This window comes from Camarhynchus parvulus, chromosome 1A, assembly GCF_901933205.1.
Source record: "Camarhynchus parvulus chromosome 1A, STF_HiC, whole genome shotgun sequence".
In the NCBI taxonomy this organism is placed as follows: domain Eukaryota; kingdom Metazoa; phylum Chordata; class Aves; order Passeriformes; family Thraupidae; genus Camarhynchus; species Camarhynchus parvulus.
In genome coordinates this window covers 19,708,558-19,724,491 of record NC_044586.1, presented here as the reverse complement: position 1 = coordinate 19,724,491, position 15,934 = coordinate 19,708,558, and the positions used below count along the sequence as shown (strand labels likewise).

The 15,934-nt window shown below is 44.3% G+C and overlaps 1 protein-coding gene across 2 annotated transcripts in view; it reads right to left on the bottom strand.

Annotated features, from left to right (window-relative positions):
* BTBD11 (BTB domain containing 11) overlaps positions 1–15,934 on the bottom strand; it is a 167,953-nt gene that overhangs the window by 60,381 nt on the left and 91,638 nt on the right. For both annotated transcript variants that reach the window (XM_030959343.1, XM_030959344.1), the window contains exon 2: positions 13,188–13,337. In XM_030959343.1, coding sequence (XP_030815203.1) covers positions 13,188–13,337 — 150 coding nt within the window. The remainder of the gene's footprint in view (positions 1–13,187; positions 13,338–15,934) is intronic.

The following is a 15,934-nucleotide window of genomic DNA, read 5'->3' as shown; positions in this document are numbered from 1 at the left end:
GCAGGCTGGGGTGGTCTTCCCTTCCATTTAACCTCACATATGCAAACAGCAGAGGGTAGGACAGGATTCTGGGCGTTACTCATCACCAGGCTGAACTTTTCCTGGTGGTTTACGTGGTGTGGTGTGACATACCCAGGCTGCAGACAAGCCCACAAAGGCCTGCAGGAGACGTGTTTTTGCAAAGATGCTGGTGTGGGCAACATCAGGCTGGCCCTATCTCAGCACCACCATGAGAGCTGGCATGCTGAGCCAGGATCACAGTTACCTACTCAGCAGCCTTTGGAGGATGCCAAAACTCCACAGCCCCAAAAAATTACCATGCAGTGTGCCACCAAAAGCTGCATGCTCTGGTCAGAGGGGCAGTGAAATCCAGCCCCTTGGAACAAGGAAGGAGGCAGTCAGATAACACACAAAGCGCTGCAGGAGGATATGAATGAGCATGCGGGTGAAGAAAAAAAAGGGGGAAATATTGCTAAAAGATAATATAAAGAATGTGCAACCAAAATTAATTTTTAAAGTCCAGGCTAGGCCTGGAAAACTTCATGTTAGCAGAAAAACAAAACCTATGAAGTAGGCTCACCTGGCCCCCCAGGTTTCCAGAGCACAGAGGAGGACAAAGAGGAAGATTCTCATCATCCCCCTGCACCAATTTAGTTTGGGGCACTTCCCTCACAAGGCAGATATAGGAACCTAGCCACAACATGTGGAATGGGATCAGCAAAGCCAGCAAGTGAGATTACCAAGCAAATACATGGGCAAGCAGCAGCGCAGTCTCTTAGCACAACACCGTTTGTAACTAATTAACTAAAGCACCTCTCTCTGAGGTAGTGAATTTTATGTCTATTGACTAGTGACCACTCTATCAAAGGCAGGGAAACAACTGTGGTTTAAACTGCCTTTTTTTCACATGTTCAAATCACTCTGAGAGTGCTTTTGGGGGAAATAAGGATCTCGAATCAAATCAGTTGGTTTGTTTTAAATTAAAATCTGAGCAAGAGTCCTTTGGGTCATTCTTAAGCTATACAAAAGCAAGTGATGAGAAAAGGAGGACATAATTTTCCACTGTTAAGAAGTCACACACTTTCTCTTACTTGTTTTTCCCAAGTGACCACTGAGCAGAAACTTGGAAGAAAAAGTTTAAGATGTACACCAAGGTAGGAGCATAAAACCAATTGTGGGGGGATAAATAATGAACTCCTGGGCAAACTTAAAGGAGAACTATGTGCATGACTGAACTACAGGTTTTTGCAAAGTCCCACCCCTTTGAACACCCCTCTCCAGCCTGACTCACACACAGAAAATGCTGCTGCTGCAGTGATAATGTGTACCAGGGAGAACAGAAATGTCTCACTTAAAAATCTCAGCCCAATCCTCCAAAAACATAGCCTTAAAACCATGAAGAGAAGAAAACCACTGGCATGAGGAAACTGCAGTCCATGATTTCAGGGTTTTGACACATATTTTTTGCTTCACTCTGCAATATTCTTCTGATTCAAAGCTTTCATTTAAAAATAGCTTCTGTCTTTTCCTTCTGCCAGGAAATTGCCATGATAGGACCAATCTTGCAGCCTTGCATGCTCATAATTTCCAAGAGAAACTATCCATGTGGAAAGTATGCAGGATCAGGTCTGCAGAAGAAACAGACGTGCCTCTGAGATGACTCCCCAGTCCTGCACAAGGCTATCTGCAGACAACCAGGAGCAGCAGGAAACTATGGGACCTCCTTCTCTCAGCTCACTCTAGTCACAGCAAATGTGCACTACCAAGTCTAGCACAGGCCAATTTAACTGCTAGCAGCCTTGTTGATATTAAATTTCCCCCTTTTTCTCCAGAAGGCAAAAAATTGCATAGAAATGTGGGCTGCAACATGCAGCAATAATAGCAAAGGCAGAGAAAAAGGGAGACACACTAAATTCAGCCTTTCAAACCCAAGCCATTACAGCACTGAAGAACATGCGTAAAGTTTAGCACATAGGCAGTCTCATTTCAGTGGATTGAGACAGCAGGCTCTAGAGAATGCCTCTGACTTCTGTCATGAATGATGAATAAAAATTAGGATGAAATTTTGGCCAAGATTCTGGCAGCAGCATTACTTCATCCCACTCCTCCTCCCTGAGCGCTGGGGTGATGTGACCTCAATGACACGCCCAGGACCAGAGGAAGCTGCACAGTGAATAAGAAGGGAAAGCAGCAGCAAGAATGACGTGAGCAGGACAGGCAGCTAAGCATCACTGCTGACGCAAGGCTGGAGGAACTAAAGCCTTGCTGAAAGGTGAAGCTCTAATCCATATCAATATGACGAGCAGTTCATCCTTTTATGCTGTATTTCCTCTAGAGCCTCCTAAAAAATCCAAACCAATTCATACCATTAAAGCTGAATTAATGCTTTTTATATTTGAGTCTCACTTAATTACATTATACCAAGAACTGATGGTTTAGATCTTTCTTTTGCCTTTGCTATGCTTTCTCTGGTCACATTTGAAATAATTTCTACATTAACAATTATTGTAACATTTCTTAACCAATAAGTTGACTTACTACTTCAGGTCAACTCAAAGCCTAAATAATCAATACCTGTAAAACACTGAGCTTCACAGAGAACAGTAAGCAAGCATAAAAAGCCCCATCATACTGGTACCCGCTGGGCAGAGCTGTAGAGGAAGGACAGGAATCACTGCTCTGTTCTATTCCACAGCAGAGCCTCGAACAATCCGATACATGCCCTAGTGCCCTTTGCCTCCTTCAGCCGCATCCAGTTACAGCAACAATTCTCCAGGGCAGAGACCGTGCCTTAGCATATCTGTTCTCCAGGATCAGGGCCAGGAAGGCATGGGGAAGCTGACAGGCACACACACACACACTGCACACCAGCACTTAGGCAAACTCTGTAAAATGTAGCACAGTGCAACATCTGGTTCTAGGTGTGTGTGTGCGTGTTGTCTTGAACCCCTACCAGGTTTTGCTCCTTCTATTGCTCCTTGTTAATATGCTTTTGCGTCTCCATTTCCTTCCTAAGAATGTACCAAGAGTTGAAACTCTCTTTGATTCCAAGGCACACCAAAGCCCACAGATGTGAAATCAGCTTCATGATGGGACTCACTGGTCTGCTCTCCAGCAATCGGCCAACTCCAGCCTCATCTGGGAAACCCAAACTACACATGATCTCCTTGCCAGCTGTAAAAGCTGTGCTACATCTGAACAATGAGGGCAACCTTGAATTTATGGCCAAGCACAAAAAGATAAGCCCTCTTCACAAGTCTGTGCTATCCTTTCATTAGTGTCAACCACCTCTGCTGTTCAGGGCTGTGCTCAGCACAGAAAGGCTCTGCAAGGGCAGGTTACCTGCTCACAGCACTGCTGGCTTTTCTGCTATTTTTTTGGCCCTGAAAATATGTCTCAGCTGTATCAGCTGAACACATCTGAAAGGCCGATAAATTCCTCGGTGCACCATTTCCAGAAAGAGTACATCTAAAATAAAATTCCCAGCAGTTGCACTGACCTTGTGACTCCATGAATGAGGTTCCTGATGGCTGTGGCATCAGGACCCAAGGGGCTTGGCAGGGATCCCTGCCTTGCTCTCCACTGATCAAATTCTCACCCTGTACCACCACCTGAAGAACAGACTGGGGAGCTGATCTGCCTGACATGAGAGCTTGCCAAGTTTATTTTGTTTTAAAATTAAACTCAATGAAAACTTCTGTAATTTATGCATCATAAGCCAAGTGAGCCAACGCACAAACTGCTTTGCAGGCACAGTCGGGGAGATGAAAACATCACATTGTGCAGGGTAAACATAAGAAAAAAGAAAAAGAACAGCGAAGCGGGGGGACATTTCAGGACATTTTTGTTGCCAAAGCTCGGAAGCCACAACTAGAGGACAGGCTCCCAGAGGGCAGCAAAGGCAGCAGCAAGCCCCAGGCTGACACTGCCTTGCAGCCCTGATTCCAGATGGGGAAGGGCTCCAGGAGTGCAGATCCATAGTGGATCTCATCAGCCCAGAGGAGAAAGGCTGTGGCTTGCACACCAGCTACCAAAAACCCAGGAAAACACCTCTGTACCACAGTGTGTGCAGAGCCGCCACTGCAGCTGCCAGCATTTCCCCCTGCCTGTAACCGAAGCGGGGCTCACCCACTGCTGCTGCTCTCAGTTCAGCACAGTCGGTGACTGCAAGGTCCGCATACGTTTGATTTAAAGATTGAAAATATTATGTAATGTGCATGTTGTGACATGGGCCTGGTTTAAGGCAACACTGAATATTTAGGGAACAGCTTCACTGACTTCAAGCCACAGATATGATGTGACAGGCAAAGTAAAGCTGCTCCCATCTGCATGGGGGTGCAATACAACATATAACAACAACATACAGCATGCAAGTGGACAGCTTCAGCCTAAGTCCTCTCCGCAGTGACCAGTGAAGCTTTTTTTTTTTTTTAAACTGTGTTTGGCTTCAGTATAAGCTATTATCACTGCTTTTACTATGTTAGAGCCTGGTGTTCAAAGAATAACACATCTGTTTCCAATTTTATACTGGGGAGGGAGGGCAGAGAAAGGCAAAAAAGAAAGAAGAGAAGGAAAATGACAGATACCCAATGCCCATGCCTGAGAAGCTTCCTGTGGGATTTTCCAATCTATCATGATGAACCTGATGATGCTATGCTGTCCCACCTGCCTAGGAGCAGCCTAACTACTTTCAGACTGAACAACTGCCAGAGCCAAAACCATTCAGCTGAGAGTATGCCTGCAGAGCCACAGCCCTGACGTGAATGACACAGACAGATCCTTACGCAGCCCCTCTTTATGACACCTACCTCATGTTTTTTCTTGTTCCAAAAGCATGTCCTAAAACTACCAGAACAACTTAGCAATGATGTCTTTGTACACTGAAATGAGCCACACAGTTCTTTGACCTGTGTCTTTCCTTCAAAACCCAGGGGAGAGAGAGGAGCATCTGTTCCTACTGCAGCTGTCTTCCCACCAGGCGCCCTGCTGGGGCACTGTGAGAAGCAGCAGGAGACCATGTTTTTAGCACGACAGCATTGTGCAGGCAGCACCCATCAGTTTGATAACGCTGGTCTGGTCATCCTTCCAGCTGTCCTTGACTCCTACGGGTGTAGTCTGCATTTGGGAATCATGCCCTGCAGTGGGGGTGTTAATGGCAGCAGCGCTACTGCCTCGCTGGGCTTCCTGGGTGAATATTTACTCCTGCAAAGAGCAGGCCATAGCCATAGGCAAGAGTTGTGTCTGTCTTTCAGAGCCCTTAACAACCTCCTGTGTCCTGTCCAGACCATGAAAAGAAGGAGTATGCATCAGGGAGCTGCATTCTAGATGCCAACTTCATGTCATGGTCAGTAGATTTCCCCCTTACAAGCATGTGAGCCAGGTGCAAAACTAATTTTCTTGATCTAGATTCATTTCACACTTCAATACAAAAGTCTTGGATCTATGGTTTTGCTCACAACCAGCTCTGGGGAGACTATTGGAAACACGAATTTATAACCCTGACAATAAACCATGGTCTATTTAATCAGATTGCTAGCTGGTAGCCACAGCCATTCTGCATCCTTCCCAAAGCGTAGCTGTCTCTGCCCCTCTGGTTTCCGCACTGAAGGGGCACACTGGTGCACACACCTGTCAGCACACCACTGCAGGTGAATATGAGCAGCTGAGCTGTGTCTCCCGTGCCAGGTCACCCTCAGTCACCCAAGCCATCCCTACACCCTCGATTCCAGCTGCACTGTTCCTCCACGTTCCTCTCTCTCCAGGGGTACATCAATCTCCATGTTTCAGAAGTCAGCTGAGCCAAAACTGCTTGAGCAAAACCTGTCCTCAAATGATTTATTGTGAGCTTTTCTATTGTTAACTGAACACTACTCATCTATACCAGGAAAGGAGTGTGCACAGAGATAGGGTGGCTGCACACTACATAGTGTGCAGAATGTATTTTACAGTGTGCACGCTCCTAGCACAAAGTATCTCCAAACATAAAAAGTTGTTCTTGGCACACCATATATTCCAGATTTTATTCCAGCTGCCTCAGGCTGTGGGTGTGCTTGGGGTGCCATAACCCACAGTCAGTGGGACATCCAGTTTGCAACAAATTCATCGTTGAGCTCACCTTGCAGAAACTTCCCCAGCTCTGCCATCTCTGCTGTCCCACGCTGTGCCCCTATCTACTACCACAGGCAACCTTTTCTTCTCTTAAAAGCCATTCATCTCTTCCACACAAGAGCAAAAGAAGGAACTATGGCCTCAGACTCAGAACTGAGAAGACAGGACCAGGATGCAAGCAGCCCATTTTCTGGCAGTGACTTCTATGTGGCCTCCCACAGATAATTTAATCTTTTTATCTTCACTTACCCCACCATCACAAGAACCTTCTATTTATATTACAGAGTAAGTGTTTGCATGCAATTTAGCGTTTGCAAAGCCTTTGAAGACTGATAAATTAGGTCTGGATATATCCCATTAAAAAGCCACAATAATAATTAAACCCTCTCAAGTTCACATACCTATTATAACAACACTTACACGTTTGGACTCTCCAATCTGACACGGCAAGCTTGATGTTTGTGTCTGATTCCCCTTAAGCCACATCAACTTCAAATAAAACAAGCTTTGACTCGGATGAGCTATTCATGTGCCAACCTAATGCAGAGCCTTCACTCTGCAGAACACCACTGCCTTATGGACCATCATTCCTGGATTTTCTTTGGCCCATGTCCTTAAACAAAATTTGAGCGCCCCAATGGCGGAGCAGGCCAGCTAAGAGTGCTCACCCTGACCTGACCAATTGCCTGTGCTCTGCACAGCAGGGATGAGGAGGACTGCAAAGAAAGGAGAATGCCATGTGAATCCCAAGTGTGCTGTGATGCAGGGGTTCAGAGGGAACAGGAGTCTGTACCTCAAATGTGGCGTACAATGGGCAGTTCTGCAGGAGTTCACGTTGGTGTACGTGGGTATTCACATTGGTGTGCTGGGGAAGGCAGGTGGAGGTTGGAGCTCCAGCCCTCCCCAGCCACCACAGCGATGCCTTTTGCCACTAAGCATCAAACCTGAGTGGGCTTAAACACAAGAGGTGGAAGCCCTGGAGGAACAAAGCCACCCTGGGCTTGTTCCCAGGAAAGGCAATGGTGGCTAGGCCTCACCCGTGGAGGCAGACAGAGAACTCCCAGAGGAGCTCAGGATCCAGACAAGCAACAAGACAATCTGCCCTTGCTACCCAAGACAGAAATCCACCCCCTTGGTCAACAGGGCAGTCAAAGGGAAGATAAAGCCTGAGTAGGGTGTAACCTGGTATTTTCAAATTATCCTCTCTCACGCTTCATCTCACCTGATAAGTAAATGTATTGTTTTATGGCTGATGACAGTGGGTATCAGGGGGAAGAGAAGAAAAGCAAGATGTTGTTTGGGACTATTAAGCAACCCACAACCCCTCCTGTGCACAGATGCAGACAGAGAATGGAGGCTGTAGTCCCTCACTCAGAAAGGGCAGCAAGGAAAAGGGGGTAGCAGCTAGGGAAGCGTGCAACCAGGCAGCCCTTAACAGCGCCAAGAAAATACCTACCATTTAACCACTGAAGCACTGCATTCATCTGCCTTCTGTTCTCTGCTGAGGGGGGGGCTTTCTCTGTTGAGGAAACTCTCAACAACTTCTAACTTTTACACACAGACTGGATGATGTGTGGATATCAGGAAGGAGGAGTTGCTAATTAGACACCCAGAAAGTGGGTGAGTGAGGACCTAGAGACCTTGGGCAATAACCCAGCGGAGGCCCTTGGAAACCAGGAAAAGCATCACTGTATCTGGAGAGGTAATACGCAGGCTGTGAGTCCACGGCCAAACACTATGCCGAAGGGAGCACTTCCATCTGAATGGCAGGTTTGGGCTAGTACTCTGCTTAGCTCAGCACTGTGCTCCATGAACCAAACCATTCACAGGGAATAAGCATGGTCTTACTCTACAAATGCTGCTTAGTCTGAGAAATACATCTAACAAAAAGGGCTTTTGTTCTGGCAGTAAATTAACAGACATTCCTATGACAACACTCCTTCAGATGCCACCCTTCCAGCAAGCACCTTTACCCTGGCATTTGCTTCTAAGCCTAGGTTTAACCTCTTCTTTAGAGCACACGAATCCATTTGTATGACTCCTGCAGTGCTCCTTCCTGTTGGCTGCAGAGGATTGAGACTAGATGAAAAGGCAAGGTAGGGGATGCAGACTTTCATCATCTCCTCAGCTGAGGCTGCGAGGAGAAATGAAAAACAGTATCAGTATGTGCAATCACATTCCTACTTACACTTGAGCAGTAACCCTTCCTTTCATCCCTAAAAGGGTGCCAAGATCCACTGCGAGGCTTTTATTTTGGAAATATATACATTCAGCACTGTGGATGCAAAAAGAGGATGCTGTGTAATGAAAAAAGGGGATAGAGGGTGGCATTTTTCCAATGGCAAAAAGGAAAACCTTGCTGAGACCTGAGTGGTGACAGGAAGGAAATACCAGCCTGAACATCACACCTAGGGACTGCTCTAAGTTAAACACCATTCAAAAGCAAAAAACTGCTGATACTAGCAGTGTTAAATCATATCTTCAGATTATCACAGTTTAAAATGAATATGATTATTCATTGTGGTTAACACTCACAGTGATACAAGCACCAGTCACTGAGGTTTGCACAAGTCTGCATGGCAAACTTCTCACCCAGGAAAGCCACAGGAGACTGGCCATCTTTGCACCCAAAACAAGCCCCTAACAGTTTTTTGCTCTAACCTGAAGACATATACTAAGAGATGTTTTGGATGACATCCTAAGCCATGGTTTATCTCCCTGTGCTGCCTGAGACACACAGCCTTCTGCAGCCCTACAAACACACGTCAGCACAGGGTGGTTGTCCCACATCAGACACTAATACCTTGGCAGTCTTTACCCCAAGGCAGTGAAGGACAAGTATTTCTTGGGGCCAGGATTGGTGCCCAGTGCACTTTAAGGCTCTGCTCTGCCTTCTCATCACCTGCGTGCACACTCAAGAGAAAGAGAGTCCTCCTTCACCCCAAAAAACAGCAATGACCTTCAGTTATGAGCCTCATTCCTTCTGCATTTGGTCTCCAAGCCAGCAGCAGTATTTTTAGATGGATGATGAATAGATGTCTTGGAGCATTATGCAGTCAAATATAACATAAATTTTTGTGGATTGCAAACATGCATATAAAGAAGTTAGGAAAAATATTCAAAGGTCAAAACGTGGTATCATGGGATTTCTCCACAGCACAAGCTCTCCCTAATGTTCCTGTCTTTTTTCTACTCAGTCTACTTATTTTTTTTTTACATCTGAAAGGGAAGAAATGAAAGAGATGAACTAGAAATCTAGGAGAATCCCAAAAACTTTCTGAAAAAAACCCAAAGAGATCTACTCCTTTTCTCCGCTAGGCTTAGAAATACAAGAATCTTCAAGGAAAAAAAACAGGGGGAATAAAAAGAAAAGCAAAAGTCCTGTGAAATATTTTCTCTAAGATTCAACAGTGTAATACTGTCAGGCTACTGTTTAAAATCCTATTATTTTTTGCTGTGCTTCAGTTCTTCCCAATGTTGTCTATATAATAAGCATTTCAAATGAAATTATGTTATTTTAAAACACACCGTAGTAGGCAATTACAATTGCTGAATACTAAATGCCAATATAATATAGACCAGATTTATTGTTGTTCCTTAACTTTCTGCCATGTTCATTATAATTTAATGAATAAGGTCTCACATTAATTTTTTAAGCCTTTGTCTTGGAATCACACATTACTGCTGTAATTGTGGTGCAGAATTAGGTGTCTATTTACATTCTCCTCCTAAGGAGACAAAACCTCCTTTTTTTCCCCTAAATCAGCAACATCACCTCTTCTTCCTATTTTCTGGAGAGAGCCCCATGACCAGTGGCACTGCCTCACCTGGCCACTGCCAGCCAGGCCATGTCCCAGTGGGGACCAGTGCCTGCTGCCTGCTGAGCTTGGAGATGAGAGCAGAAGCACCAGGCAAGCAGGATTTGGCAGGACCAGGGCAGCACCCATGAGTCCAGTTGCACCTGTCTGACTAGGAGGACTCTTCAATGGCAGCATAACCAGATGGTGCCTGCCCTCCCCATCTGGTTGTATCTGCCATCCCACCTTTCCCCAGTTTTCTCCTACCTTCTGTCACACCCAGGGAGACCCAGCTTACCTGAATGGTTTTTTCTAATACACTGACAATACATGAAAAAACAAAGGGTGCAGACACACAAGGACCATCATGGGTAGGGCAAGGTAAAGGCACCATATGATACAAGGCTTTTTACCCTGTGAATCTCTTCTTCACCTAGAACAGACTGTAAAGAAATTAAGAAGATGTGAGCAGAAATACAGGTGCTGGGCAGAACACAGGTCTCATTTGCAAGCTGTTGTCCTTCCATGGGACAGATTTGATTCCCTGGTCTCAAAGCCTCCAGCAGCTCAGCAGCTGGCCACACTGCTCCATGCAAGGATGCTGGGTAGAACTGAGAGCAGGGGAAGCCTTTCCTCTGCACGCAGACACTTGGTAATTCCAGTTATTCTGTGTACTTACAATACTTTAATTATTCGTGTCAATAAACTATAGGAAATCTCATTCAATTAGAATTGCTTTTTTAAATATTTTTTTTCCTGAGATAAAATTAAATTGCTTTATTACAAGATTAGTCTTGCCCTTGTTTTTGTGCTCTTTTGAAGAGAACAGAAATGAAATCCTGGCTCCTGGGATATTGCAAGCTGGTGGGAAAATGCAGACACATGCCTAGGGACTACTTCCTCTGCGGGTCCATAAGGCGAGTTTCTGTCCTTGTCATCCACTTCTGGTTGCCATCTCTTCCTTCCTCCTCCTCATGATCCTCTTCTCAAGAGCTATCCTCTTAATTCCCTCCTATCCAGAGAGTCTCCCTCATCACCTTTATTCACTCCCTCAAAAGCAGGCACTTTTCCCTATTCAATCCTCCCTCATATCTCACTTTCTCCATGGCGATGCTTGCCATATTCTCTTTCTTCTCCACAATGTCCATCCCACTCACACCACCAGGGCAATAATAAATCCTCCTTTGCCTTCTGCCTTCATGCTTTTATGATCCCCAGGTGCTCTTGCCATCTTCTCTCTACTGCTCTGCATTTCTGCCCCATGCTGTGGTTCCCCACCCACCTCCATGGCAGAGGTTTTGCTGTGACCTCTGGCTCACAACCACTGCTGATGCCAGAAACAGACACACAAGCACTGAACAAAGAGCAAACCAACTTGTATCCCCTCACTGCTCCATTTTCCTCCCACTTCATGATTTTTCCTCCAAACTCACGAGCATTTTGCCCACCAACATGCTGCAACTCCTTCCACATTTCACAGCTCAGTTTTGAACTCTGCACCAGCACTGCTCCACAGCACAGATTTTCTACCCAACTGAGCATATCAAGCCTTGCAAGCTTTGCCAGTTACTGCTCCTCCCACTGCTGCTTCCCTGACATGCATCTGCTTGCAGCAGCCAGGGAGGATCCCTCGAGTTGGCCACAGGGCTTTTTGGAGGGCTACCAGCCTGCTGGATGTGCCAACCTCTCTGACAGCTGCATCCAACTCCCACTGGCGCACTCTGTTCTTCCAACTGGCCACCCTGAAGAGTGTTTTGCCTCTGTTTGCAGTCAACAGATGTACCAACCAAGCATTTGAATCTAAGGTAGGACACTTAGAGGTCATAGAGTTCAAACTGTAAAATGGGATGAGGTGCTCTATCTAAGAAGTCTGGCTTTTTGGGTTAAGTACAAAGGTGCAAAAAAATCCAGAATAAAAACCCCACCCATCATGACATACCCACAAATTACTTATATATTAAACCCCAACCATATGAACTGTAAGAAAGAGAGCTGTATCATGCATAATTTAGTTGGCACACAGACAGTACTGTTGTGGGTTTCATGCACGTGAAATAAATGAGCATAAATTACTTCATTTGAATAACACCAAACACCTGATTCCAGAGACAGAGCAACACTTCACACTAAGGATCTTGGCTTGTTGATGCTGCACCAGAGCAAATTAAAATTAGCAAGCTGAAAACAGAAATTCACCTTGTGCCTTACAGACAAACATCCTTGGTGCACGCACATCATGGTCCATGAACAGAAGGAAACTGAACCAAGATGATAGGATGGAGCTACAGAGGAGACTCCCATTGCTACAGGAAGTTTCAAAAAACGTACACGCAATTCATCAATAAGAACAGCAGTAGGTTGGGTAGGCTATATCTTCATGGATTTGAGTATTTTCGATTTCTCCCCAAAATTTCATAACAGACCTCAGGAAAAGAATAGTTGATAGTATTTCTCACAAACCTCAGGAAAAAAAGACCACTTTTTTTTGTCTGAATGATTCTGTTTTCCCACACATAGCTTCCTGTATCTAACTAGACCACAAACATGTGATTAGAATGCTTCTCTCATAAGAAAAAAGAAGTTTAAATAAAGCACTTCTGGTAATTTTACCTCCATGTCACATAAGGATGCATATGACCTTTGCCTCCTACCAATTATTAGTGCCAAAAGCCAAGTTTTCAAATTTTGACAAGTATCACAGATTCCTGTATTTCTCAAAAAGTTCTTTGATTAATATCAAAAAATTATTCTTTCAGGAGTGAATTCCTCTGCTGTAGGTTAGAGTTGTAGGGCTGGAGAAGGAAAGGCAGATAAAGGATCTTCTCTAACAAAGGATGAAGTAGATCTGCCTTAAAGATGTGACAACATTTCCTTTACTTTTTGTAGCCTTCAGCTTTCTGCCTGCCCATCATAAACAGACATTCCACTGAAATGAGACATGATACCAATCCAAGAGATACTTGCAAATCTGGCCAGGCTGAGAGGTGCTCTCAAATACAACACAGGGAAGATGGAATAAAGCATCTTTCACCTTTAAAACTGAGAGCAGTGTATGCAAACAAGCCATAGGCATTGCTACGAGTCTGCACAACACTTCTTTCCTCCTATAGCTTCAGCCTCCTGAACTAACAATGGAGCATGAACACAGCTAGATCTGCCCAACATCTCCAACATTATGCAGCCCCCTCATCGCTCCTCAGCAGAACTGGGCAATGCACTTTGCTTTGCTTTGCTTTACTTCAAGGAAAGAAATCCAAACATTCTCAACAGCCTGGTACTTACTGAGTTCAGCGATGCTCCCCACGCGTGTGGCAAGTAGAGACTGTTCGATGGTCCTCAGCTCTGACTGGCTGAACATCTGCACCTCCCCGGGCTTGTTTGACCTTTGCTGGTCCTTGTGAAGGTTCAAGCTGTCCGGCAGGCAGAGAACACCTACATTGGATATAAATAAAGGAGAAGCCCAATATAATTTCAGCTAGTATGGTAACTTTGCTGCCACCACCACATCGTTTCGGGGACATTCCAAGATACAGGCTGCATGTGCAGAGCTGGAAGACAGCCAACATCTGTAACACAGTGTCACCGATGGCTCATGCAGAAGTGGCCCTTGTTAGCCCTTCTGAATGTCTTCAAGCTGATTACGATGTCACCTCGGGATAATTTTTACAGAAAAACCTAGGAGGACTGCTTAAGATGGAGTTCAAAAATTTCAAAGAAGCCTCCAAGAAACTACTCTAAACCTACACAAAATTATTATAAAATGGTACCTAATGGTATCTCAGAATTCCTAATGATTGGCTTTCAAATTATATAGGAGACAGACAACACATTTACAGCTTTTTCCTGCAAGGGGATTTCACTGTCAATTGCCAAAATAAGGGACAGCATCAAGATGCTGTAAGTGTCATTGATGGCTGATTGAGTTTCTTTTGTAAATACAGCTTCCAGCAATTGAACTGCTTGGGCTCCAAAAGCCCATTATGCAGAAGCCCTTAGAGCAGTGAATTTTTATGGTGCAGGGCAAAAGTAAAGCTACTGACATAAAATGATTTACATACACATTCATTCAGGCACAAAAGTCACTTTCTGCCATGACATATAAACCCTCAGGAATAGATGGAGGGCATCTATTTATTCACCAAAATCATTGTCATGCTAAAAATCAGAATGTATTTACAAGAGCAAACACTGCCTTACCAGCCTTGGGCAACAGCTGCATTGGTCCAGCTTGGAGAGCAAGCTCTCCTCCCTTCCCAGGCTCTGTGTAGAGTCAGCTCTGGCTATGCTTTTCACAGCATCACATTCCTAATCCCTCTGGGACATATACAGGTGGAGAGCCACTGGAGGCAGTGGAATTGTACCTCTTTATGATGATTAAATATCATCTCATCTCCAAATATTACCTTTGAAAACAAGCTAGAGTAGGAAATCTATTTTTTCCATTAGCTTTTACTACTCCTTTCTTTAAATACAGTGTAGGTTCTGCCCTTATGGGCCAAGCAGAGTTTGCAAAACCCATTAAGGAAGAGGCACATATTTAATGTTTTTCTTCAAGGGAAGAATTTGCTTCATTTCTGAGCTCAGTAAATCTTAGACACCTAACTCTAATGACCAATAATTCTGTCAGTAGATTGATAGAACTGTCAACTGTTGGAGCACTGCAAGATCAGAAAATGCACCTGAAAGGAGATGCTTCTCAGACATCTTGTTAGCTTCACCAAACCACCTTAGATTCCCTTCCTCACATCTATCTCCTCCCTGCAACCAATTGAGTCCGCAAGTTGTATTTGCAGCACAGACCTAGAAACATCCATCCTGGGAAAAGGGAGGTGACACAGGTTCAATGAACCCATTCCGAAGAAAAAAGCAGGGGTATACCCTGGGAAAACCAAGACCAAAGGTCCACCAGAGCCTTAAGACAGAAACCTAAACTAGGATCATCCTCTGCACGCAGCAGTGGCCCCAGAATAAAACCCCCAATAGCCTGTTCGAATCTTGGAGATGGACGAGCGGGAACAAACGTAATTCCCAGCCCCTGGCCCTGGTCCAGGCTTGTAACAATGCCATGAACGTATAGAAGGTCATGAGAGAGTAACACAGCTCGTAAGAAAGTGCCCTGGAGAGAAAGAGCAGGACACCTGACACCGCACTGGGGAGGGAACAATTTGAAGCCAAGAGGTAAGGAAATAAAAGCAACAACAAACAAGCTCTTCCAATTTTCCTGCCATCACTTATAAACACTTGGTGCACTGATCAACATTTATATTCCGTGGATGTACAGAGTGTGGGAAGTACAACACCTGCATTTAAAAAGCAGGCTTGCCTGCATATTTTAGTAAGTATTCTCTCTCATTTTTTTTAGATTCTTCTTTATCATTTTAATGGATAGAAATTAAGACCAAATTGGAAGAGTCTTCCCTGCAGAAAACAGATGTAAAAATGACCTAATATTCTAAGAGATTTCTAAAAACAAGAAATAGAGCACAATCAGCTTTATGGCATCTTTAAAAAATGAATTGGATAATTTTTCTATGAAAACATACCGTAAGTGCAGAGTTAAAAATACTGTTTTAAGATAACTTTATAAATGAAATTCAAATTGTTTAAAATTAAAATTATATACAGAAGATATTTCTCCAAGTGATTGATGCAGTGGGATATAAAAATTTTATTCTCTACTTTGCCTATGATTGTTCCCACAACTACGCCTTTTCCTTACAAACAGCCCTAATGATTAATTACTCTGGTCTTTAGTGAGGGGAACATATTCTTAGGCTCTTGGAGAGAAAAGCACCAATGAAATGCAAAATGAGCTATTGTTAGAAAACTTAACAAATTATAGGATATGTCATGCCAAAGGGTTACACTTGGGCTGGAGATTAGCAGAGACACACAATAGCCAAACATCTGATTCTTATATCAAAACTATAATTGACCACAGCAAGTGACCAGTGGGGTGATGGAAGATTTGTTTGTAACTCATAATTTTGCTGGATCAAATCTGGTTTTCACAAGCATGGAGAAAGTGA